A 26,819-nucleotide genomic window follows, 5' to 3' on the forward strand; every position below is an offset into this window, starting at 1 on the left:
CTGCATCTTTTTATAAATCAGAAAATTGCTCACATAAAAAAAAAGAAAGAATGGCTGAAAATGTCAAAAATTTTGACGGAAAGCATGCATATAAGCATCGACTCCAAGTAAGAGGAACTCAGAGATCCACACCAAGACACATAATCAAACTTTGAAAAGCCAGGCACAAAGAGAAATCGTAAAAATAGCAAGGAGAAGAAAATCACAAATAAGGGATCTTCAATATAATTATAAGCAGATTTCTCACTAAAAATCATGGAGGCCAGAAGGCAGTGGGAAAATATATTCATATAAAAGAATAAAAACTGTCCATCAAGAATCTTATATCTGGCAACATTGTCCTTCAGTTTGAGGGAGGAATTAAATCATGCCCAGATAAAGTAAGGGAGTTCATAACCACTAGACCTGCCCTGCAGGAAATGCTCAAGGGAGACCTGCAGGTGAAATGGAAATACAATAAATGGTTATTCAAAGCTGTATAGGTAAAGGAAGATCTCAATAAAAGTAAGTACTTGGGAAATTTTAAAGCCAATATTATTGTACCAGTGATTTGTACTTTACTTTTTGTTTTCTACTTGACTTAAGATACTGTTATATATAAAGAAGAAAAGTTATTAGTATAAAACTAGTATTACTATAATATTCCTTTTTAACTCCAAATCTTCTTTTCTACATAATTTAAGAAACTAATATATTTAAAAGAATTATTAGTTTATGTTTTGCAGAGCAGACAACATATGAAGATGTAATTTTGTGACATCAGCCACTGAAAGGGGTGGGGACAGAACTTTAAAGGAGCAGTTTTTGTAAGTTATTGATGCTGAGCTGGTATAAATTCAAATTACAGTGAACCGTCTATATCCACAGTTTCTGTGTCAATGGAGTCAACCAACTGTAGATAAAAAATATTTCCAGAATATTCCAAAATGCAAAACTTGGATTAGACACATGTTGGCAACTGTTTACATAGTATTTACATGGTGTCAGTTATGATAAGTAATCTAGAGAAGATTTAAACGGGAGGATGTGCATAGTGAAAGTGAAAGTGAAGTCGTGTCCTACTCTTTGTGACCCTGTGGACTGTGACCCACCAGGCTCCTCTGTCCATGGGATTCTCCAGGCAAGAATACTAGAGTGGGTTGCCATTTCCTTCTCCAGGGGATCTTCCCAACCCAAGGATCGAACCCAGGTCTCCCATTTTGGAGGCAGATGCTTTAACCTCTGAGCCATCAGGAAAGCAAACGGGATGATGTGCATAAGTTATATGCAAATACTACATCATTTTCTGTAAAGGACTTTGAGCATCCACAGATGTTCATATCTTCAGGGGCTCCTGGAACTAATGGATGACTGAACAATGTCTAACAGTAGGATGTTTAATATTATCTCCTTGGTTAACCACAAATAATTAGCTATGGAATATACAAAAAGAAATGAGAAAGGAATTAAACTTTGCTTTCAAAAGACCCACTAAGCATAAAACATTGCACTTCAAAAAAGCCACTATACATAAAAAAGTAAAAATGCAGAAAATGAGGGCCAAAAAACTTATAAAGCATGTAGAAAACAAATAGCACAATGACAGAAGTAAATCCTTCCTTATCAGTAAATACTTCAAATGTAAATGGGTTAAACTCTCCATCAAAACACTGAGATTACAGAATGGATAAACAGGATCCAAATACATATCTTTCTTTTGATGGGGTCCCGATAAGCCCATCTTAAATTGAGAATAGTGTACGTTGGAAATGCATTTAATACACTAGCTACCTTAAATGTGCTCAGAACAGGTACACTAGCCTAAGCTGGCCAAAATCATCTAGCACAAAGCCTATTTAATAATAAAGTATGAGTATCTCATGTATTTTATTGACTACTATATTGGCAAACATTGATTGTCTGGATACAGAATGGTTGTGAGTGAACCAGTTCTTTATCCTTGTGATCACAGTGCTAACTGGGAGCTATGATTTGCTGCCACTACCCGGAATCATGATAGATCTTATCACACCACTAGCCCAGAAAAAGATTGAAATTCAAAGTAAGGTTTCTGCTGAATTTGTATCAATTTCACTCCATCATAGATTTCAGACCTCAAAGTACAAAGAGGTTGAAAATGAAAGGAAGGAAAAAAATATTCCTTATCTTTAAATGGTAATCAAAAGAGCGGGGTGTCTAAATATATATATATATTTTTTTTTCCTTAAGGGAAAAAAAAAAGATCAGGCATAAACTACTAAAATCAGAACTGAAAGTAGAAACATTACCAACAATTCTACAGAAATAAAAGGGATTATATGAGAACAATTATAGAGCAAAAAAATATGGGTAAACTAGATAGATAGGACAGCTTTCTAGAAACAAAATCTATGAAGACTAAATCATGAAGAAATAAAAAATTTGAGTAGTCCTGTAACTAGTAAGGAGATTGAATCAGTCATCAGAAAATTCCAAACAAAGTAAACCCTTGGACCTAATGGCTTCAATAGTAAATTTTACCAAACATTTGAAGAAGAACTAATATCAATTCTCCCCACCACCCTCCACCCCAAATCAAAGAGGTAGGAACATTTCCTGAATCATTCTGTGAGGCCAGCATTCAGATACCAAAGCCAGACAAAGACACTACAAGAAAAAAGAAATTATAGGCCCTTGTCCTTGATCAACACTGATGCAAAAATCCTAAACAAAATAGTAGCAAACAGAGCTCAGCATTTTAAAGGATTATGCACCAGTTTGGATCTTTCCTGGAATTTAAGGATGGTTCAACATATAAAAATTAAAGTAATACATCATGTCAGCATAATGAGGGAAAATAATGATTATTCAATTGATGCAGAAAAGCAGTTGACAAAATGCAACACACTTTCATGATCAAAACACTCAGCAAACTAGAAACATAAAGAAAGTACCTCATGAAATCCAGACAGAGGTTCATGACATTGTACAGCAGGCGGTGATTGAAACCATCCCCAAGAAAAAGTGCAAAATGGTTGTCTGAGGAGGCCTTACAAATAGCTGAGAAAAGAAAAAAAGCAAAAGGCAAAGGAGAAATGGAAAGATATACCCATCTGAATGGGTTCCAAAGAATACCAAGGAGAGATAAAAAAAATCTTCCTAAGTGAACAATGCAAAGAAATAGAGAAAAACAACAGAATGGGAAAGACTAGAAGTTTCTTCAAGAAAATTAGAGATACCAAGGGAACATTTCATGCAAAGATGGACTCAATAAAGGACAGAAATGGTATGGACTTAAGAGAAGCAGAGAGATTAAGAAGAGGTGGCAAGAATACACAGAAGAACTGTACAAAAGAGATCTTCATGACCCAGATAATCACGATGGTGTGATCACTCGTCTAGAGCCAGACATCTTGGAATGTGAAGTCAAATGGGCCTTAGGAAGCATTACTACGAACACAGCTAGTGGAGGTAATGGAATTCCAGCTGAGCCATTTCAAATCCTGAAAGATGATGCTGTGAAAGTGCTGCACTCAATAAGCCAGCAAATTTGGAAAATTCAGCAGTGGCCAGAGGACTGGAAAAGGTCAGTTTTCATTCCAATCCCAAAGGAAGCAATGCCAAAGAATGTTCAAAGTATCACACAATTACACTCATTCTACATGCAAGCAAAGTAACGCTCAAAATTCTCCAAGGCAGACTTCAACAGTACATGAATTGACAACTTCCAGATGTTCAAGCTGGATTTAGAAAAGGCAGAGGAACCAGAAATCAAATTGCCAACATCCACTGGATCATAGAAAAAGCAAGAGAATTCCAGATAAACATTTACTTCCATTTCATTGACTACACTAAAGCTTTTGTGTGGATCACAACAAACTGTGGAAAATTCTGAAAGAGATGGGAATACCAGACCACCTTACTGCCTCCTGAGAAATCTGTATGCAGGTCAAGAAGCAACAGTTAGAACTGGACATGGAACAATGGACTGGTTCCAAATTGGGAAAGGAGAATATCAAGGCTGTATATTATCACCCTGCTTATTTAACGTATATGCAGAATACATTATGCAAAATGCCAGCCTGGTTGAAGCACAAGCTGGAATCAAGATTCCCAGGAGAAATATCAATAAGCTCATATATGCAGGTGATACCAGCCTTATGGCAGAAAGTGAAGAAGAACTAAAGAGCCTTTTGGTGAAAGTGAAAGAGGAGAGTGAAAAAGCTGGCTTAAAACTCAACATTCAAAAAACAAAGATCATGACATCCAGTTCCATTACTTCATGGAAAATAGATAGGGAAACAATGAAAATAGTGACAGACTTTATTTTCTTAGGCTCCAAAATCACTGCAGTTGGTGACTGCAGCCATGAAATTAAAAGATGCTAGCTCCTTAGAAGAAAAGCTATGAAAAACATAGACAGCATATTAAAAAGCAGAGACTTCACTTTGCCAACAAAGGTCCGTCTAGTCAGAGCTATGGTTTTTCCAGCAGTCATGTATGGATGTGAGAGTTGAACCATAAAGAAAGTGGAGCGCTGAAGAATTGATGCTTTTGAACTGTGGTGTTGAAGAAGATCTTGAGAGTCCCTTGGGCTGCAAGGAGATCAAACCAGTCAATCCTAAAGGAAATCAATCCTTAATATTTATTGGAAGGACTGATGCTTAAGCTGAAGCTCCAAAACTTTAGCCACCTGATGCAAAGAGCTGACTCCATGGAGAAGATCCTGATGCTGGGAAATACTGAAGGCAGGAGGAGAAACGGATGACAGAGGATGAGATGGTTGGATGGCATCACTGACTCAATGATTTTGAGCAAACTCCAGGAGATGGTGAGGGACAGGGAAGCCTGGCGTCCATGGGGTCACAAAGATTCCTGCTAGTGCAGGAGACACGGATTTGATCCCTGGGTCAGGTAGATCCCCTGTTAGAGGAAATGGCAACCCACTCTAGTATCCTTTTCTGGAAAAATCCCATGGACAGAAGAGCCTGGCGGCCTACAGTCCATGTGGTTGCAAAGAGTTGGACATAACTGAGTGCGTGCGCGCACACACACACACACACACACACACACACACACACACCAGAATACAGTGCAGCCATATAAAAGAATTAGATCCTGCCATTTGTGACAATATAGGAAGACCTTGAAGACAGTATGGTGTTTGAAATAACTCAGATGAAGAAAGACAAATACTATATGATTTCACTCCTGTAAAGTCTAATGAAACAAATGAGCAAACAATAAAACAAAAGCAAAATTTTAGATACAGAGAGCAGATTAATGGTTACCAGAGGGGAAGTAGTGTGGACAAATTGTGTGAAGGGGTCAACTGTATGGTGACAGATGGAAACTAGACTTGAGGTCAGCGCTTTGTAGGACAGTAAGTCTGCTACACATAAACCTTCAAGTTGCGAACTTTCCAATAGAAGAATGTTCATTCTCATGTCCAGTCACGTAAGTTATTTCATGTCTGGTGAACATTGTCATGTCCATGCATCCTCTACAAGTGGTTGTGCTTCTGTGTACTTCACGGTACTGCATATAGTACAATAGTACAGTGTGTTAATTTCAAGCCCAGGTTGTCTGGAAGCAACTGGTTTAGTTTTTCAGAAGTAACTGAAGAACCAAAAGGATTCATGACATGGGAAATGGGAAGGGGTTTTTATTTGAGGAGGCATTGTTATTTTTTGAGGCATGGGACCCAGATGTAATATGGAACATGAAGCTTGCAGCAACCATTCAGAACTCAATCCAGTATCTGTGATGACAAAAAAGAGGTACTGGATCGTTTTTTCCAAAAGGGTAGGAAGTGTAGGTAGAATTGAATCCAGCAAAGAACCAGGCCAATGCCCTCAGCGTCAGGCATGAGTGAGAGTGCAGCTCACCCTCCATCTCTTATTGCTGATGACCCTTCAGCGCTGCCATCTCCCACCTCCTCTCCCTGCTCCAGTCAGCTCTTCTTGCCTGTTCACTCGATGCCAGACCCTGTACGCCTGATGTTGTACTGTACTATTGTATTTCTGAAGGTGCGGTACAATTTAAATGTTTTCTTTATTTTTGTGTTTGTTTCTTATGTATTTTTATGTGAAAAGTATTAATATTTTAAACTTATTACAGTACAGTACAGTACTATACATCTGATTGTGTTAGTTGGGTACCTGAGCTTGTTGGATTTACAAACAAAATAGACCTACTAATTTACTCTTGGAATGGAACTCCTTTGTATTAGGGATCTTACTGTGTGGAAAACGTGGAGCTGTGAATGTGCTGTTTTGCATGAACCTAAAATGTCCATCAACTAATCTCAGTTTTAAGTCATTAGTTTATAACCAATAAACATTCTCTCTAGGTTTTTCTTAATTTTTAAAAAGATCACTGAGTAAGTCAGTAGATGCTAGAAAAATGGTGATAAAATTCAATATACATTTCTTATAAAAACTCAAAGTACTGATGTAAAGTGTAATATATCTAGCAAAATAAGGCTTTTTATGAAGCCTTAGCCTATGTGTTTGGGGTCATTGGAGGTGAGGACCAAGTTCTCAGTGGTACACCTAAGCCTAGTGTTACCAGCTATGACTTTTGAAAGGAAATGTTTAGTAGTTGTCTAATCAGCTCACTTTGTACCATCGACCTGTTGCCAACAACATACTTAGTTTAACAGTACAAGTATTGCTATTAAAATTAGGATATTTACTAACAAAGTTTAACACTTTCTAGAAATTCTTGGTCAAAGCATTAACACGAAAATTTTATTCATCAGGGAGGAGAAACATGACTGTCTCTCTTTACAAACAATATATCAGCTTATATATACCTAAAAAAAACCTGAAGGATGAACTGAAAAATATTTTTAGTAGCTGAGACAATTTTGGAAAATGAATGGATACAACATAAAAATAAATTAAAACCAGAAGCCTTAGAAAAGGAAGGGAGCAAGTTATGAAGTGGGGAGATTTGTCTGTTGATGATGAGAATGTTCTCTGCAAGAATTAGTTCAAGTGTTTTGGCTGCCAGGTTAAAATCATTTATAAGAGTTACCTCTTGTGACAAAAAAATCACAGAGACGGGGGCTCCTGGTTTACCTCCATGCTTAGCAGCATGCAGAAGCTCAGGTCCCCCATGCCCACTGGCCATCTTTTAGCATTGCTGTATCCATGTGTCCTGGGCTGCAGGATGGACCCCTCAAGGGTTAAGACCCAGCAGTGTCCAAAGGAAGAAGATACCCAGGCAAGTTATTGATATATAACACTTTTGGCCATCAGCAAAAAATCTATAAATTGGACCTGCCTCTTGAGAAACCTATATGCAGGTCAGGAAGCAACAGTTAGACCTGGACATGGAACAACAGACTGGTTCCAGATAGGAAAAGGAGTACGTCAAGGCTGTATATTGTCACCCTGCTTATTTAACTTATATGCAGAGTACATCATGAGAAACACTGGGCTGGAAGAAGCACAAGCTGGAATCAAGATTGCTGGGAGAAATATCAATAACCTCAGATATGCAGATGACACCACCCTTATGGCAGAAAGTGAAGAGGAACTAAAAAGCCTCTTGATGAAAGTGAAAGAGGAGAGTGAAAAAGTTGGCTTAAAGCTCAACATTCAGGAAACGAAGATCATGGCATCTGGTCCTATCACTTCATGGGAAATAGATGGGGAAACAGTGGAAACAGTGTCAGACTTTATTTTTTGGGGACTCCAAAATCACTGCAGATGGTGATTGCAGCCATGAAATTAAAAGATGCTTACTCCTTGGAAGAAAAGTTATGACCAACCTAGATAGCATATTCAAAAGCAGAGACATTACTTTGCCAACAAAGTTCCATCTAGTCAAGGCTCTGGTTTTTCCAGTGGTCATATATGGATATGAGAGTTGGACTGTGAAGAAGGCAGAGTGCTGAAGAATTGATGCTTTTGAACTGTGGTGTTGGAGAAGACTCTTGAGAGTCTCTTGGACTGCAAGGAGATCCAACCAGTCCATTCTGAAGGAGATCAGCCCTGGGATTTCTTTGGAGGGAATGATGCTAAAGCTGAAACTCCAGTACTTTAGCCACCTCATGTGGAGTTGACTCATTGGAAAAGACTCTGTTGCGGAGAGGGATTGGGGGCAGGAGGAGAAGGGGATGACAGAGGATGAGATGGCTGGATGGCATCACTGACTCGATGGACGTCAATCTGAGTGAACTCTGGGAGTTGGTGATGGACAGGGAGGCCTGGCGTGCTGCGATTCATGGGGTCACAAAGAGTCAGACACGACTGAACGGCTGAACTGAACTGAACTGAATGCATATCGCATAGTATCCCAGGTGGCACTAATGGTAAAGAACTCTCCTGTCAGTGCAGGAGATGTAAGAGACATGGGTTTGATCCCTGCGCCAGGAAGATCCCCTGGAGGAGAGCAATGCAACCCATTCCAGTATTCTTGCCTAAAGAATCCCATGGACAGAGGAGCCTGGAGGGCTACAGTCCACAGGGTCACAGAGTCAGACAGGACTGAAGTGACTGAGCATGCACATATGCCTGTCACCCTGATATTTCACATGCATGCATGCTTAGTCGCTCAGTTGTGTCCGACTCTTAGCATGCATGCATATATAGTATCACTGTGACATGCATACATGCATGCTCAGTTGCTTCGGTCAGGTCCGACTCTTTGTGACCTTGTGGACTGTAGTCCTCCAGGCTCCCCTAACCATGGGATTCTCCAGGCAAGTATACTGGAGTGGGTTGCCGTGCCCTCCACCAGGGGATCTTGCTGACCCAGGGATCTAACCCTGGGTCTCATACACTGCAGGCAGATTCTTTACCATCTGAGCCATCAGGGAAGCAAGCATTACGGTAGATCTTAAGTATGGGTTTTCCTCATTTCTACACTGTGGTACTATGTCAACCAGGACATGTGAATGCTTTCCCCAAAGCCCAGCCCTTACTTATCTTGGAGTTTCATTTTCTCTCATTTTTAAATCTCTGTTTCAGTTTGCAAATTATTCTCTTTGATAGATAATAAGATTTGAGGTATTTTAATATTATTTTATATTTTTAAAATTTTTTCTTGGAGTATAGTTGATTTACAATGTTGTGTTAGTTTTGGCTGTACAACAAATTGAATCCGTTATATGTGTATCCACTCTTTTTAAGATTCTGTCCCCATATAGGCCATTACAGATTATTAAGTAGAATTCCCTGTGCTATAGAGGATGTCCTTATGAGTTATCATCTTATGTATAGCACACCAATCTCCCAATTTATCCCTCCCCCTCCCTTAGCCCCTAGTAACCATGTTTGTTTTCTCCATCTGTAACTCTATTTCTGTTTTGTAAATAATTTTATTTGTATTCTTTTTCTAGATGGTATTTGTCTTTGACTTACTTAGTAGGACAATCTCTGGGTCCATCTGTGTTGCAAATGGCATTATTCTGTTCTTTTTTATGGCTGAAGAGTCAGATATGACTGAGCAACTGAACTGAACTGAATATTCCATTGTATATATGTAATGCATCTTTTTATCCTTTCCTCTGTTGATGGACATTTAGGTTACTTCCATGTCCTGGCTATTGAAAATAATGCTGCCATAAACACTGGGGTGCATGTATCTTTTTGAATAATGGTTTTCTTTGGGTATGTCCCCAGGAATGGGGTTGCTGATTGATATGGTAGTTCTATTTTTAGCTTTTTAAGGAAGTTCCATTCTGCTCTCCATACTTGATGTACCAATTTACATTCCCGCCAACAGTGTAGGAGGGCTCCCTTTGTTCCATACCCTCTCCAGCATTTATTGTTTTAGATTTTTTAATGATGTCCATCTTGACTGCTGTGAAGTGATACCTGATTATAGTTTTGGTTTGCATTTCTCTAATAATTAGAGATGTTAGCCATCTGTATGTCTTCTTTGGAGAAATGTCTATTTAGATCTTCTGCTATTTTTTGACTGGGCTTTTTATATTGAGCTGCATTGTATATTTTAGAGATTAATCCCTCATCTATTGTTTCATTTTCAAGTATTCTCTCACATTCTGAGGATTGTCTTTTCATTTTGTATATGGTTTCCTTTGCTGTACAAAAGCTTTTAAGTTAAGTTAGTCCCATTGCTTTATTTTTGTTTTTATTTTCATTACTGTAGGAGGTGGGTCAAAAAAGATCTTGCTGAGATGTATGTCAAAGAGTGTTCTTGCTGTTTTCCATTAAGAGCTTTACAGTGTCTGGCCTTACGTTTAGGTCTTTAAACCATTTTGAGTTTGTTTTTGTGTATGGCACTTGGTAGTGTTCCATTTTTCATTCTTGTACATGTAACTGTCCAGTTTTCCAGTACCACTTATCAAGGAGACTCTCTTTTCTCCATTGTATATTCTTGCCTTCTTTGTCACAGATCACAGGTGCCCATAGGTGCCTGGGTTTATCCCTGGGCTTCCTATCCTGCTCCATTGATGAATTATGATTTTAAAGTGCTTTGAACTCCAGAGTCATGTGCCATGGAATCGTGTATGTTTGGGGGACGTTTTTGAAATGATCTCTCTATCTGTGGCACATACCTGTTCTTGCCTGGCCTTCTTTCTCTGTGGTTTTCACACATACAATGATGTCTTCGTCACTCCACCTCCCTGAATGAGTCAAAACTGAGTATGTCTCCTCTCTGTGTCTCTTCTCTGCGAGATTCTGGATATTCTGCCACATCAGTATATTTTCACGAGTTGTGCTTTAGCCAAATGAGCAAGCGTAGTGAACGTCTGGGACACTCACATCCCCCATGCCAGCCGATGCCCCCTCTAGCCCAGGAGCCTCATGCCACCCCAAGAGAGTGCAGCCTCCACTCCTGCTGTCTGTGCCCTCAACCAGTCTTTCTAGCAGTTTCATCCCTGTGTTTGTTCACCTGAGGGTTTATGGTCTTGACAAGTACAGAATGTATCCACCTCCCACTTGTTGTTTCTTTATTATTCTAAGTACCTCTCCATCTCCATGCTGAGATGTTTAACCCCACCCTTCCAGTTCCCGTGTGATGAGACTGTTAACGTAACTGTCCAGTTAAGTCAGACACACCTGTCATCGTTTCTCATTACCCTCCAGTGTGAGTGACGGCGGTGCACGAACGTTCCAGACATGCCCTCAGTACATCTCTGGTACAAAGACCACAGCCCTAGCCCACACCCACCCCCATCGCTTGTGATGGGGAGGTGGAGTCATCCCTTCGAACACTTCTATCCTCAGGGGCAGCAGGTAGGCTTGATGCAGGCTTGCTGGGCATCAGAAGCAGGCATGTCTCACAAAGCTGCCGCAAGTATTCAGCGTGGTGTAGCAGAGGCCAAGTTCAGAGCAGAGGCACCATCCCTCCGTCCTTCCATCGCTTATCTGTCTCCTGGATGGGATGGCCGTCGCAATGCCAGATGCTGGCTTGGTTCTAAGAGTTCCCAGGTGAGTTAAATCCTCTCCTTGTGTGCATAAGTTCAAAGTATTCTACTACACTGTGGTCCCCAGTGTGTGGATTCTTTTCTGAGTGCCAAGAAGACAGGGGTCCTCGTCCAGTCAGGATTGTGGTGATAGTCAGTGAGCTGTGCTTTTGATCTGAGGCTTGAAAGATAAATGGGAATTAGTCAGATGAGAGGCTGAGGGGCCGGGGATGGTGGTGTGAAGATGGGCCAAGACTTTGCAAGAGGAGTGATCTCCATGTTTTAACACTAGGGGCTGCTTTCTGATGAGGGTCTGGGAGAGGTGAGCAGGATACTAGCAGTTGGTTGTTGTTGGCAGGACAGTGGGAATTGAGACTGAAATAAATACGGACCTGAGGATGGAGGGCCTTTTACCCCTAGTACAGGAACTCAGCTTACAGCCCTGTGAGTGAATTGGTGGCTGTGGTGACAGAGGACATTCAAGTCATGGGTGGGAAGACGAGCTGTGTGTCTGCTGGAATGTGTTTGAGAAACCTGTCTAAACCTTGAGAAGCAGCCTGGCTGGAGGAGGTGGATGTAGGAATTTGGGATCTGAGCTCTGATTAAACTGTGTGAGGCAGGTAGTATATGGAGGGGAGAACCGTAGAGCCCACTCTGAGCTGAGCTGGTTGTACAGATACAGGGAGCAGATGGGTCACTTAGGAGAGCTGCGGGGACCTGGTGGCCCTGGGTTTGCGAGCCACTTGGTCCTTCTCAGGTGGTCGTCACCCCTCCTGTGCTCCCACTCCATTCTTTATGGCGAGCTGGATTCTTTGGCATCCCAAGAAAAGGTTGGCCTGGCTCATCTCCTCAGTTAGTGGCCAGTGAGCTTGGTGGATTAGCAGCAGGGTCACTGTGAGGAAAGCTTGGCAGCATCAGTGGAACAGTTCCACTCAGGTGGAGCTGCTATAATCGACTAATGTTTGCTGAATCTAGGGTCCCCTCTCAAATCTCACACAGACTGTCAAGGAGGAAAGAGGGGATGGCAGTAAGGAGTGAAACGACTTCAGCTCTGTTGAGGAGCACAGTGTGGTTGGGATAGAGTGCAGCCCAGTGCAGCCTGGCTGGCGACAGCCCTGAGCTAAGCCCTCAGTCCTCGGATGCTGCTCAGAATGCAGGCCTAGCGTATCCCTAGCCTTCCATAGTCTGCTGTCCCTCTCCAGCTGGAGGGAGGCCCATTTCATCACCCTGTTGTGAGAACGTGTCACCGTGGAAAGAGCTTGGGCTTCACAGGACAGTACTCGGTTCAATTCTGGTGCCTCCACATAGTAGCTGTGTGACCTTGGCAGGTTATGTCTGGCTGAGCTTCAGTGTCTTCAAGAATATGGATGCAATAGCAATACCCTTGCTGTGCCCACACCACGCCCTTCCCATGTGATAGAGGTTCGATGCAGATTGGCATTAACACTTGAGAAGACAGCCAGGCAACTGTGTGGCTGCAGTTGCTTTACTCACATCTCCTGATCCTTTCCTCTCTGTCTCCTGGAGAAATAGTCTTCCTCTGACTCCACTTCTTCACAGATTCTCTATTTTCTTTCTCTAACTAAACAAACCATCTACCATACACCTTCAGAATGTAAGGGCTAGTTCTCTTCCCCCACATTCCACCCCCTGTAAGATAGACGGATGGTCCTGGTGTCCTGTTGGCTCCTGACCTTCACTTTTATGTCCTTACAGCCCCAAGAATCCCAAACCACACACTGAATCCCAAACAATCTGGTTCCTCCATTCTCCAACACCATTTTGCTACCATCTGTGACCATCTCTTCTTTGAGGACTTGGGAATCTGTCTGTTAAAATCACCAACCCCCGTGGCCTGCAGTGCGAGCACCTGGGCCTCCTTCACCCAGGGGGCTCTGAGTCCCTGTGCTGCTGCTCTGAGCTGCTGCCTGTGGCTCCTCTGCCCATCTGACAAAAAATACTAGGTGCCTTCCTGCGTGCCAGGCTCTTGGCTAGACAGTGGGGTTCAAATGTTGAACCAGGCATATAAGATCCCTAACCTGCACTGAGCTTATATTCTCCCTAGAAATCCTGTCTTTACTATATTTCTGTCCCTAACTATATAAACATGTTCAGGCACTTCCTGTCCTTAAAAATATTTCTGTCTTGAGAATATACAATGGGGAAAAGACAGTCTCTTCCATAAGTGGTGCTGGGAAATCTAGACAGCTACATGTTAAAAGAATGCAATTAGAATATGTTCTCATACCATATATAAAAATAAACTCAAAATGGATTAAAGACCTAAATGTAAGCCCCCAAATCATACAACTCCTAGAAGAGAACATGAAGCAGGACAGTCTTTGACATAAATCACAGCAGAACATTTTTTTGAATCTGTCTCCTAAGACAAAGGAAACAGAAGCAAAAATAAACAAATGGGACATCAAAGTAAAATGCTTTTAACAGTGAAGGAAACCATCAGCAAAACAAAAAGGCAATCTTCTGAATGGGAGAGAATAGTTGCAAATCATATATCTGATAAGGGGTTAATATCCAAAATATATAAAGAGCTTATAAACTCAAACAAGTAACCAAACAACCTAATTTTAAAATGGGCAAAGGATCTGGATAGACATTTTTCCAAAGAAAATACGCAGATGGCCAGGAGACACATGAAAAGATGCTCAACATCCGCAGTCACCAGGGAAATGCAAATCAAAGCCACCCTGAGATATCACCTCACACCTGTCGGAATGGCTAAGTTGACAAGGATGTGGAGAAAAGGGAACCTTGTTCACTATTGGTGGGATTATAAATTGGTGCAGCCACTATGGAGAACAACATGGAGGTTCCTCGAAAAATTAAAAATAGAGCTTCCACATGACCTTGCAGTTCTTCTCCTGGGTAAACATCCAAAGAAAATGAAAACACTAACTTGAAAAGTACCTGCACCCCAATATTCTGTGTACAGTAGCCAAAATATGGAATTGACCTAAGTGTCCATCAACAAATGAATGGCTAAGAAGACCTGGTGTGTGTGTACACACACAATATGGGCTATTACTCAGCCATAAAAAAAAGAATGAAATTTTGCCATTTGTAACAACACGGATAGACCTGGAGAATGTTATGCTTAGTGAAGTAAGTCAGAGAAAGACAAATACTGTATGTTATCACTTGTATGTGGAATCCAAAAAATAAAACAAATGAATGAATATAACAAAACAGAAGCAGACTCACAGACATAGATAACAAACTAGTGCTTACCAGTGGGGAGAGGGACAGAGGGAGGGACAAGGTAGGGGAGGGGATTAAGAGGAACAAACTGTCTAAAAAAAAATAACAATAAGGATATATTGTACAGCACAGTGAAATATAGCCATTCTTTTGTAATAACACTAAATGGGGTATAATTTGTAAAAATCTTGAATCACTATGTTGTACACTTGAAACCTAATATAACCTTTAAATCAACTTCGCTTGCATGCCTCCCTGGTAGCTCAGACCGTAAAGAATCCGCCTGCAATGCAGGAGCCCATGGTTTGATCCCTGGGTTGGGAAGATCCCCTGGAGGAGGGCATGGCAACCTACTCCAGTATTCTTGCTTGGAGAATCCCATGGACAGAGGAGCATGGCAAGCTACAGTCCGTGGGGTGGCAAAGAGTCAGACACGACTGAGCAACTAAGTACAGCACATGCATGCATGCTGTTGCTTCAGTTGTGTCTGACTCTTTGCAACCTTATAGACCGTAGCCCTGCAGACTCTTCTGTCCATGGGATTCTCCAGGCAAGAATACTGGAGTGTGTTGCCATGACTTCCTCCAAGGAATCTCCCCAACCCAGGGATCGAACCTGCATCTCTTAAGTCTACAGCAGTAGCAGGCAGATTCTTTAGCACCAGCGCCATGTGCTGCTACTGCTACTGCTGCTAAGTCGCTTCAGTCGTGTCCGACTCTGTGCAACCCCATAGACGGCAGCCCACCAGGCTCCCCCGTCCCTGGGATTCTCCAGGCAAGAACACTGGAGTGGGTTGCCATTTCCTTCTCCAGTGCATGAAAGTGAAAAGTGGAAGTGAAGTCACTCAGTCGTGTCCAACTCAGTGACCCAAACCAACTATACCTTAATTTAAAACAGTTTAAGGAATAAAAGGAATACACCTGCCCTTGTCCTGTACCCCTTTAGCCAATACCCATCCCCTCTCTGGTCTTTGCCCCTTAACCTGGAGCAGCTCTCTGCCCCAGCAGCGGGGCCTCTGTGCCAGCCTCAGTGGTGAGACTACTGGCAAGAAGTATGAGGGTCCTCTTCGGGGAGCGCAGGTCCTGCTCGTCCTGCCCTCTCCTCCCTCTCCTGGTGACAAAGCTCCTGCCTCGCCGTTCCACTTTCCCCCCAGCCTCCTCTCATTCTCCTCGTCCGCCTGAACCACCTGTGTCTCTCCTGTCAGGAGTGTCGGTCCTCTCCTTTGTCACCCTCTGGCCCCCTCAACACACTCTTCCTTGGGCAGTTTTGGCCACGGCTGTGTCTCTGCTACCACTTCCATACCAAAGGCTCCCAGAGCTGCCCAGACTCCTGCAGACCCTGCCCTCTGTCCCCTCTCTTGCCAGGTGGCCCCTCCTCAACACTGGAAGCCGGGGTCTTTCCTAGGCAGGCCTCTCCTCCCCATGGTCTTCACGCTCAGCTGGTCCCCGGTCCTTGGATACGCCTCCTGAACCCCTCATTCTCTCCTCATTTCTTGTCTCATATTCAAAGATTTTTTTGTGTCTTTCCTGGACTATTACATTAGCGTCTCTTTTTTATCTTTAACTTTTTATTTGTATAAAGTATACAGAGATTCAAAGACAAACTATCTCTGCCCTTGAGAAGTGGACGGTCCTGGCTAGTCATGGGCTTGTGAACAAACACATCTCCTGGCAACAGGAAGACGCACCACTAGAAGCCTGTTTGAGAGGAGGAGCAGATCGAGGTCCATCTGTGGCTGATGCGCTCCTCCTGACACCCCAAATGCCTCTTTGCCTGTATGTTTCTGTCCTATGCTCTCCTTCAGCTCATTTGTAGATTTCCAAGACATCCTGCTCACTTTGGTGGGCATCTTTCCAGGAATCTGACCTTTATTCAGTTAAACTGTAGCAGAGTGAGATTTGTACAAAAAACATCCCACATAATATACAGGCAGACACTACCTCTCTGGTGCCTGAGCATCCCCTGGGTTGAATGAGGCCTAATTCAGATGCATCTGATTCACTCGTGAACTTAGCTAAGCCCACGAAAAGCTCAGAGTCCACGGTTTCTTTCTTGATTCTTTATTTAGTCAGTATTCTATAAAATTATCAACATGATCAGAAAATGCAGATCCAAGAAATAGGCTCAACACAGCAGCTTGGGTATTTCTACTGTTAAACGAGAGTTGGGGTTATATTCCCTCTTGTCACCATCTGTGCACTCTTGCCCCGCTGTGTCCTGCATCCTGGCCTGCAGCAGGGCTCAGCCTGCATCTACAGCCTCTCCCTGAGACAAGGGAGTGGCATCTTTCTGCAGCATCCAGGGCAGGGGAGAGCCCACAGACCTGTCAACACACCCCACTGACTTCAGGCCCCTAGGTTGTCTCCCTGTCTGGGAATTTGGTTCACCTGGATGGCAGGTGCTCTGCCTGAGTAAATGTTACCCAGCAGGTGTGAGCGCAGCTCGTACTTCAACATACTGTTCTCAGAAACTTTGTGGAGGTGCCTGTGATGCTTCTAGTCAAGAGCTGGGAACCCCAGGTCCTCTTCTCAGTTCTCTCTAAGTTGGCTTACCTTTCGGCATCCTGGCTTTCCAGGCTCTCAGGGCTGCTGGGCTGTCTGTGTTGATAATTTTTTGGTGCATGTCCCCAAGTGTTGGCAGAGCTCCTCTGGTTGTCCCTCGGTTGTGGGTTGGCCTCCACCACGCCTGACCCCGCTATCATCCCTCCAACACTCGGGCACCCTTGTGGACTGAGGTGCTTTCTGGCCATCTGCCCTGTGAAGGAGCCGCTTCAGGAGGCTGGGCCAGCATCTCACCTTTGCTCGTTCCCTGCACCCTGGAGCCCTCCTGTGTCTGGGCTTGCTGGCCCGCGATACGTGTCCGCTAAGTGCATGACCAGGGCAGCGGTCTTCACCCGGGCACCCGGCCAGGCGGTGCTCTCATCTGCTTGTTTGTCTTTCAGGAGCCCAGCCGCTGGGGCTGCCATACTACACCGACCCCGGAGGATCGGGGATGAATCCTGCTGGGAACCCCGTGGCGATGGCTTTCCAGGTCCAGCCCAACTCATCCCAGGGAAGCACGGCCTACCCACCGCCCCCTTCCTACTGCAACACGCCCCCACCCCCATATGAGCAGGTGGTGAAGACCAAGTAGCCGGGAGCCGCCAGCACCTGCCTGTGTGACGTGGCTGGGAGGCAGGGCGAGGCCGTCGCTTGCTCTCCCTGCCCCGTCACTGCTCACTTCCAGGAAAGGTCTTATGAGCCACTGAGGGCAAGTTCCTTTTTGATATCTTCAAAGCACAGCTTCCTCTCAAGTTTTCCTTGGAGGACCAATATTTCAATTCACCCCGTGTCTCCTCTGTTGCTTCTGTTTCCAATGTAATCTGTGCTCTGGCTGAGTGGACAGTCCTAAGGGTTGCCCCCCTGAGCTGGCTGCCCAGGCCCACAGGGGCCAGACCCCGGCGGAAGGCCAGGCGGTGTGGGTGAGTGCGTGGGGACGTGAGGGGGGGCCCATGGCCCAGGCACCCTGCACACGGCAGGCTGCCGGCTAAAACCAGGCCCCGCAGAGCCAGCAGTCTCCTCTTCCAAAAATGATGACGGGGCGCAGCCTCTGAGCCCCCTCTTCCCCTTCCCTTCCTGAAGACCAGAGTGCTGCCCTTGGTACCGCCAGGGCTGGGAGAGCACTGGTGTGCTATACCTCAGGGAGATGGGGCTCTAGAATCAGGCCAATTTGATGTCTGTAGTTCCCCGAAAATCACTAAGGGAAGGTATTTAAATTCATGGGAAATTGCTTCCTGCCTCAAACTGGACATTGCATTTCATGAGCTCTTGGTCTGACCTGGGGGGAAAATGGAGCTGTTTTCAGTGCATCTGGGGAACGTGCTGTGGAGTCATGCCCTGAGGTCAGACTCGGAGTCTTTCCTGGGTGTCAATAGTTCTGTGGCCTGTGATCACAGCCAGGCTCTGCACCCTCCCCTGAGGCAGGCCTGACAGTGCATTGTGATGGACACTTTCAAAGGCCGGCTGGGAAGCCACGCCGGCCCCTGGAGAGAAGTGTCCCAGCGGAGCACAGCCAGCGGCTTGAGCCTGGGAGGGCAAGCGTGGGCCCCGGCTGACTGGTCTCAGGAGGTGTATGCCAGTCTCTGCAGAGGAGAAGCTTGCTAAGAAAAAGACAGGAACACAAAACCCCGGGACTGCAAATAGACCTCTTCCGAAAGGACTGAATAGATTTCACTGACGAGTTAATCAAAATTAGAATAAAGATGTGGTTGGAAATGCAAACCTGGCTCAGAAGCCTCTCTGGCCCTCGAATCACAGGTAGTCCTGGATCGTTAGGGGACTGGAGTTCTCCTCTGCGTAGGCTACGTCCACCATCGTGTACTTAAACCCAGACTGAGACCTGATGGGTGGTGTATAGCAAGGGCAAAACATCGATCATAGTGGAGACAGGTATGTATAGTAATGGGGCGGGGGTGGGGGTGGGGATGGGGTGCTTATTTTTGAAATGAAGTAATCAGAGCCTCTTGAGAGGTTGTCAGTCATTGAACCTGAGCATCAGGACATCTCACTAGAGTGATGCTGAGTGTTTTCATTCCCCACTCCTGTCTCCATGTCCCTGCTCTGCTGGAGTAGGAGAGAGAGTCAGGATGGAGAACCTGGAAGCCTCCCCAGGGACTCCATGGGACACTCTTGAAGCCAGATGAACACTGGAAATAGTCTGAACATAGATGCTGCTGCCGGTGCTTTTGACCACTGAGCATGACCTCTGAACTCCTGTCCCCAACTTCAGTCCCTCCCCACACTCAAGTCCTTGATTTGAATGAGACAACAGAGCACAACATTTGCTGTTTACAACCCAGGATAACTACACGGGTCCAGAAGTTTCTCTTCCTCCAGGCCACTCGTTTGGCATTTTCAGCTCCAGTTTCTTCCTTTACAGTTCTGATGAGGAAGCACCCCCCAAGTTGGAGTTGGTGCAGCTACATCAGCACCCAAATGTCCACGATGAAATTCTGTTTTGGGGTTTGTTTTTTTTTTATACCAAATGATCTTAAGAGACTGGATGATTTAGGTAGCACTCAGATATTTTATAGTCATGCTTGTATGAGATAAACTTTGTTTTCCCTTGAACCTTGGTGAGAACCCACTCAGTGGTTAGTGTGTGTGGAAATTCCTTTTACAGTGATATGTCCTGCCCACTGTTTCCCTATGCTGTCGGTGGACAGTGCCCACTGCTTGGAGCCAGTCCAAGCCAACTTCTGGTGTGTGAAGCCCCATAGAGTCCATGGCTAGGAGTGAACTGGGAATAGATCTGTGCATGCTTTTCCTCTTGTATCACTTGGCTCATTTGTCTTTTTTGTTCTTTTGATAGGGTTATGTTTCCTATGTGTGCACAATAAAAATAAATTTGGGCGTGTGATTTGACTGTTTTGCTGGGGACTAGCAAAGAGGGTAAAGATGAAGTTTCTGAAGGACAGACAGCAGGCTCTGAGGTTAGCTGAGTGGGGTGGAATAGGTGGAGATGCACCCAGTCTCAGGAGAACTGGAAATAATATGCTTTCTGAGAATATAAGGAACTTTCGTTTCACCAACACATTAAAAAAAACTAGCTAAGGAAAAAATATCTGAAGTAAGTAGGACGATAGAAGCCTTAATTACATAAACTCATAGCTAGTACTAGTATTAATTATCTGGGGGGCTGCCTGTGCTCTGTATAGGTAGGGGGCCTTGATTTTTAAATCCAATTCTATTTGGTCAGAAACTATTTCTCTCACATATCTGTACCTGCTACAGTTAGGCTGTATTTAAGATGAATTACTAACTGAGATAATATTTATCAAGAAGTGTTTCATAATTTGCTGCCTTAACACAGGACAGGAAATCAGGTAGAAGATTTTCAGAGCTAATTCACACATCTCACTGGACATGCCCCGGGTCATCAACTTCCCCCCAGTGAAATGGGAGCAGGGTCATTTACACATCAAAGGTCAATGACTAAAGGTGACCAACAGAGTACTCAGTCTCATCTGTCCCCACCCCCAGATTTCACTGAACTCCAAAAGTCCATAATGTTAATAGTCCTCCAGGCAAAAAAAGTACAAGATCAGAAACTGAAATTTCTGAAATAGAAGGTGGTGCATGGGACTGATGAAGAAACCCACATCTGAGAAGGTGGGAGCTGAAAATGTGAGAAGTTCAGTGACTCAAAGAATCCAAAACCTCAGTTTTTTCAACTGCAAAATGGGGTCATACTCAGTTTAGTTCAGTGGCTCAGCCATGTCCAACTCTTTGAACTGCAGCACTCCAGGCCTCCCTGTCCATCACCAACTCTCAGAGTCCACCCAAACCCATGTCTATTGAGTCAGTGATGCCATCCAACCATCTCATCCTCTGTCATCCCCTTCTCCTCCTGCCTTCAATCTTTCCCAGCTTCAGGGTCTTTTCAAATGAGTCAGCTCTTTGCATCAGGAACATTCCAGTGCATCCAGTGAACATTCAGGAATGATCTTTAGGGTGGACTGGTTGGATCTCCTCGCAGTCCAAGGGTCATATTACTTGTTGCTTACACCAGGCTTTTACCAGGCACTTTATGGTCACTCAGCAAATGTTAGAAATCCTGTGTTCTCCTTCACTCCACATGTCCCTGAGCAAGAGAAACTGAAGTGGAGAGAGAGAATGCATTCCCAACTAGTCCTTTGCCCATCAGGAGATGAGCTCCATGGTGTAACAGGAGCAAATTTGCTTTGAATACATCCCAGATATGAAGGTGGAAGTTGACAGGGCCCCATTCACTGCCACCGCCCCTACGTCACCTTACCATCCTGAAATGTTGGTGTGTGCTGCTCAGTCATGGGTGTAGAGCCCACCAGAGCTGGGAAGTAGAAACCTCAGGCAACATTTTTCCCTACCATTTATATGTCGATTGAGATCTGTGAATGCCCCAGATCCAGCCATGAATGATAAGCAGTATTTTGTCCATCATATTACTGGGGTGTATCTTTTGCCATTCCCTGACCCCGGCCCCAGTTCGTTATTATAATGCCCCTGCCTCACTGGTTGTGCCAAAGTGTCTGGGGTGGATCCTGCTCAAAGCCTTTCTCAAAATGGTATGATGGGAGTGGGTATGATTATCAAAACAACCCCCCTCCGTTAAAGCTGGGTCCTGTTGGATCTCCCTACTACAAGATTAGAGTTCTGACTCCAGCCACAAAGGACTGGCTTTCCTTCTGTGAGGAAAGGCTCCTGATCTTGTGATCAGCAATAGTATAGTCAGGGTAGAGGACAGCCACCCTTTCAGCTGGAACAGGGGTGCATGGGAGCGCTGCATTTTCTTCCTCTCTGGACTTGAAACCACAAACAGCCTTGAGGTCCTGAAGCCCAAAGTCTTACTTGCCACAGACCTGTTGCTCTTGGTACAGGAATTGGAGGTGGATACCAAGTATGTACCTTTGAAAAGTGCTTGGGCATAAATGATCCCTCATGTTTTTAAGGAGAAAGAAATTTTTCATCTTGCTTTAAAGTTTACAAGGAGAAATGCTTTTAGATGTATGTTCTAGACCAGGACTGTCCATTAAAAACATATCAGCTAAGTATACTAAATTTTCATTAATTACATTAAAAAGGTGAAATTTATTTTAATCTCATCCAATGTATCAAAATATTATTTCAACATGTCATAATATAGAATATATTAATAAGAAATGTTACATTATTTTCCATGCTGTCTTCCAAATCCAATCTGGATTTTATATTCACCAGCACAGTGAACAGCTGCTTCCCAAGTGCATAGTAACTCCACATCCAGTGCCTGCTTTATGGGACAATGTGGGGTGAGTTAGTAAGAAAATACTCCCCTCCTGTGTTCTGGCTGGTCACTCACAACAAAATCCAGTGAGGTTAAAAGGGAATTAATTATGAAAAGGTTAAAGATAAAGTTCAACCTCAGGTGACAGTCTACAGCTTCTAGGGAACCAACCTATTCTCTAAAACATCTGATATTGTAGAATCTGTAACAAAACTCAAGAGTGTTAGGGTTATAAGTGAAGGGTCTTGAGAAGCACCGGGGAGAGTTTTTCCTGAGCTCCTAGCATGAGGGGTGCTGCCCCCATTGCAGCTCAACGCCAGCGGCTCTGCTAACAAACACCCATGGGGAGAGACTGCAGGTCTCGCGGGACCTGGAAATTGTGCCCAAGATCAGGTGTTCAGCTCTGGTAGATGGTGCTAGGACTAGCCCTGGGGTCTTCTTCCCCAAATGTCCCCCGGTTACCAGCTGTCACTCTTTTGTTCTCACCAAGTTCTCTAAGGAAACTGAAATCCTAGGTGGAGTGAGTTGCTTTCAAACCCGGAAAGAGAGAACAGGCAGCATTATCTTTTTCATGCCTGTCGTTATCAGGAGGAACTCTACAAAATTCCTGTTCTCTGGTCAGAGTGCTCATACCTTCAAACCTGCTAAGCATGCCCTTGAATGAGTTTCTTCTCTCAAATGTGATCAGGATGTAGGCACAGACGGCTAGGACTTGTCTCAGCTGAATCTAGGACCCGGACCTAGAATGCAGGCGCAGAAGTGGGAGGGGTGAGGGGGCGGTAGTGTGACAGAGTCAGAGTCTGGAAGGCAGGGAGCTCCTGTCTCCTCAGGACCTGGCGGGCACAGAGGGAACCGTACACACACAGGGATGGCCGTCCCGAAGGCTCTATCCCGGAGTCATCTAGACCACTGGGGTCACGGGACGTCCCGATGTCCCTGGTTCTCTGTCTGGAAAGGGGTTTCGGAGGCGCCCAGCGTTGTGGTGAGGATTGGACAACCAGCGACTCAGGCACTAGCCCCATGCTGAGCCCGGGATCCGGGGCCGTGGCTTCTGAGCCCAGATCCACCGCCCGAGCGGGGACTGGAGACCCCGGCCCCGCTCCGCCCCCTCGGAACCCGCTTCCCACAGGACCCAGCCCCGAGCCCCGCGGGAGCACCGCACCCGCGTGAAAAGGCTGGAACGGCCCTTGGGGAGGCTCCAGGAGGAGACCCTGCTTAGCCCTTCTTGGCAAAGTCCCTGCTGATATTTTTTTACTCAAAACTAAACTTTATTTTTAATCTAATTGCAAAAGTAATCCAAGCTCACTGCAGAAAATGCACAAGGCCAAGGGAAACTAGAAATCCTGCGACCGCAGCATCCTAGGTCTGCAGGTGCGTCTTTCCGTCGCTTTCCAGGTCCCTGGCTCTGACGACACACAGAGAGCCATCTTTTGTCACCAGCTTTTCTCTAGCACTTTTTCTGACATTCAAACCTCCGCCTGCTTCTTCTTCCCTGCAAGGATTCGGTAGCTTCCCGCCACACCGCTGCTCAGCAGTTGATTTAACCCACGCACTCAGATCAAATTTGGGGGGTTGTTCCATTTTATTTTTCATTGTTAAACAACAAAATATTCTACAGACTCAGAATCATGAGTGTGACTTTTGCATAAGGCGTGTGGTGGATGCCGGAGAGATGCTCAGGAGTGGATAGGGTCGGGTTGGGCAGGGCCGGGGCGCCCTGAACACCAGCGGCCTCGATGCTCTCGCTCCGGTGTCAACTCTGCCGCCCAGAGTTCAGGAAAGTGCCCACGACTGGGGAAGCCTGGTCCTGTGTGACTGTGTGGCCGAGATTTCCAGCAAACCGCCAGGACGATGGCTGGCGTGAAAACTCAGGCTCTGCTGTGGTGCCGCTCGGTTTGCTGGAACAACTGGATAATGTATACCAACTATACTGACGTGAACACACATTCCCACTTAGGAAACCGGACTGAGTCCCCTGAGAATCTGCCCCATCGCACCGCTTACCAATACCTACACTTTTCTTTGTAATTTTCCTACATACATGTTTTGCTTCACTTTTAACTTTATAATATTAATACATTTCTCCAACTTTCTTTTTTTGCAAAAGCTCTTGCTAACTTTTCCCTACTCTGAACAATGCTATGCTGAGCCTGCTTGTGACCATTTTTAATGTTCATCCACATTTATTTCCTCAGAATAAAATCTTAAACTGCTGGGTCAGAGCATGCTTAGGGCTTTTGGTACATATTACCATTAGCAAGATTGTATTCACTGTCCGGCTGGCCTTCGCCAGCACTGCTTATGATCATGGGTCCATGTGTAGCTGCCAACTTGAGGAGGAGCTGGAAGCCCCATTTTTCTTTAATTTGTATCATTTATTACACGAATCTCTCAGCAACTATAAGAAACACCTTGAATAGTGTGTGATTGACAAGAGCAGGCTGGCAAGACTAAGCTCCCATGGTAAAGAGAAGGTTGGGAAGAAAAATGAAATACAGCATATATTAAATAAATATATTTATGATATATAAACAAAGCACTGAATATATATAGCATTAAGTATGTAGATACTTCAAATGTAGATTTAAATATATATTACAAGTGGAGTAAGTAAAAGCTCTGTAAGCTGTCCAACCCAAACACCTGTGGCATTCTTCTCCTGAATGTCTTTCTTCAGTTTTTTTATTCAGGTGGTGACACACTGGGGCAGCCTCACTCCTATTCTTTGAGGACACACACATCCTACCTCTGAAGTGTCTGAACGGCTCATACCTGGCAACATCAGAGTCCTCATTGCATTCTTCAGTGACCATGCCATACTCACCATGGGCTCTGGAGTCTAAGCATCTCTGCCGCTTACTCACTCTGAGCACACTGGCTTCCTCAACTGAACCTTGAGGATAGGGACACCTCCATTGTTGCTTGGTTTAATCCAAGCCCCATTCCCTTCCCTATCTCGTCTATAGAAGCCCAAAGAGTCAAACATCATACTCATTTTCCCAGTCTTTTTGCAACATGGGTGCAGTCTTAACCCATGACAAGTACTATGGAAGTCCACTCTGGGCCTCCAGGAAAGATTTTGCTTCTGCCGTAAATGAGACTGTGATGGCTGGCATCACCATATGCAGGCTCAGCCTGCTTTTATCACTGATGTGATAACTGGAGCTGCAGCATTGACCTTGCAACCATGCTGGAAAGGCCACAATGATCAGAGAGAGATCAGCTTTCCTAGAGTTGAATCATTTCTAGATTTCTTATTACCTGAAAAAATTAATTCCTGTTAATCAGAAATTTTCTCTAGGGGTGGTTGTAAGAAGCATGTGAAATAATTTTTTAAAAATATTTATTATTTATTTGGCTGCATCTGGTCTTAGTTATGGCACTTGGGATCTTCAATCTTCGTTGCGACATGTAGGATCTAGTTCCCTGATGAGGGATCAAACCTAGGCCCCTGGCATTGGAAGTGCAGAGCCTTAGCCCCTGCACCACCAGGGAAGTCTCTAATTTTTTTTAAAGACTAAATATAGTATCTAATCCTGATAAGTACTCAATAAAAGCTGTTTTCTAATTATTTTAGTAGTGTTCGTACCAGTTATTCTCAGTTATCACAGGGTGTTTTCAATTAAGGGGCTAGCAGCAAGAAGATGCTTGCTGAAGGTCATTATCTACTTCCAGCTAGTATCAGTGACCTTGGGCAAGTCTTGAGCCTCTGTGGGCTTCAGTTTCCTGAGTTGCTTATAAAATAATATTGAAGTTTCCTCTCAGATCTAAAACTCTTTGATTTTATTTTTGTTTCTCTAGAAATCTTGCCATCACAGAGTGTGGGATCCTAGCTGATAACCAGAGAATGATATGGAGGAAATTCGATATTCCTAGTTACATGTGCAATTTACAAGTCCTTCAGGGTACCCCGGGACTCCCAGGCAGGCCTCTGCAGGTGATGCAGTATGGAGTATGAAATACCACCTAAGAAATAGTCTTGCCTAAAATGTCCAGCCCATATAATAGCATCTGGAGCAGTGTTATTGAAAAAAAGTTTTTATGATGATGGAAATACTGCCACTGTCCAGTACACTGCCCTGATAGCTCAGTTGGTAAAGAATCCACCTGCAATTCAGGAGACCCTGGTTCCATTCCTGGGTTGGGAAGACCCACTGGAGAAGGGATAGGCTACCTACTCCAGTATTCTTGGGCTTCCCTGGTGGCTCAGCTGGTAAAGAATCCACCTGCAATGTGAGAGACCTGGGTTCAATCCCTGGGTTGGGAAGACCCCTTAGAGAAGGGAAAGGCTACTCACTCCAGTACTCTGGCTTGGAGAATTCCATGGGCTGTATAGGTCGGACACAACTGAGCAACTTTCACTTTTTACCAGTACACTAGAGGAAGTGTTTGTTAGTCACTAGGTCGTGTCTGGCTCCCTGTGACCCGATGGACTGCAGGCTGCCAGGCTTCCCTTCCCATGGAATTTCCCAGG

General features: G+C 44.5%; 1 protein-coding gene across 1 annotated transcript in view; it reads left to right on the top strand.

The window, feature by feature from the left end:
- VOPP1 (VOPP1 WW domain binding protein) overlaps positions 1 to 18,966 on the top strand; it is a 170,291-nt gene extending 151,325 nt beyond the window's left edge. Inside the window, exon 5 of the mRNA XM_068983090.1 lies at positions 17,505 to 18,966. Coding sequence (XP_068839191.1) covers positions 17,505 to 17,695 — 191 coding nt within the window. The 3' untranslated portion in view covers positions 17,696 to 18,966. The remainder of the gene's footprint in view (positions 1 to 17,504) is intronic.
- The last annotated feature ends 7,853 nt before the right edge of the window (positions 18,967 to 26,819 follow it).

The sequence above is a fragment of the Capricornis sumatraensis genome, chromosome 10 (genome assembly GCF_032405125.1).
Source record: "Capricornis sumatraensis isolate serow.1 chromosome 10, serow.2, whole genome shotgun sequence".
NCBI lineage: Eukaryota > Metazoa > Chordata > Mammalia > Artiodactyla > Bovidae > Capricornis > Capricornis sumatraensis.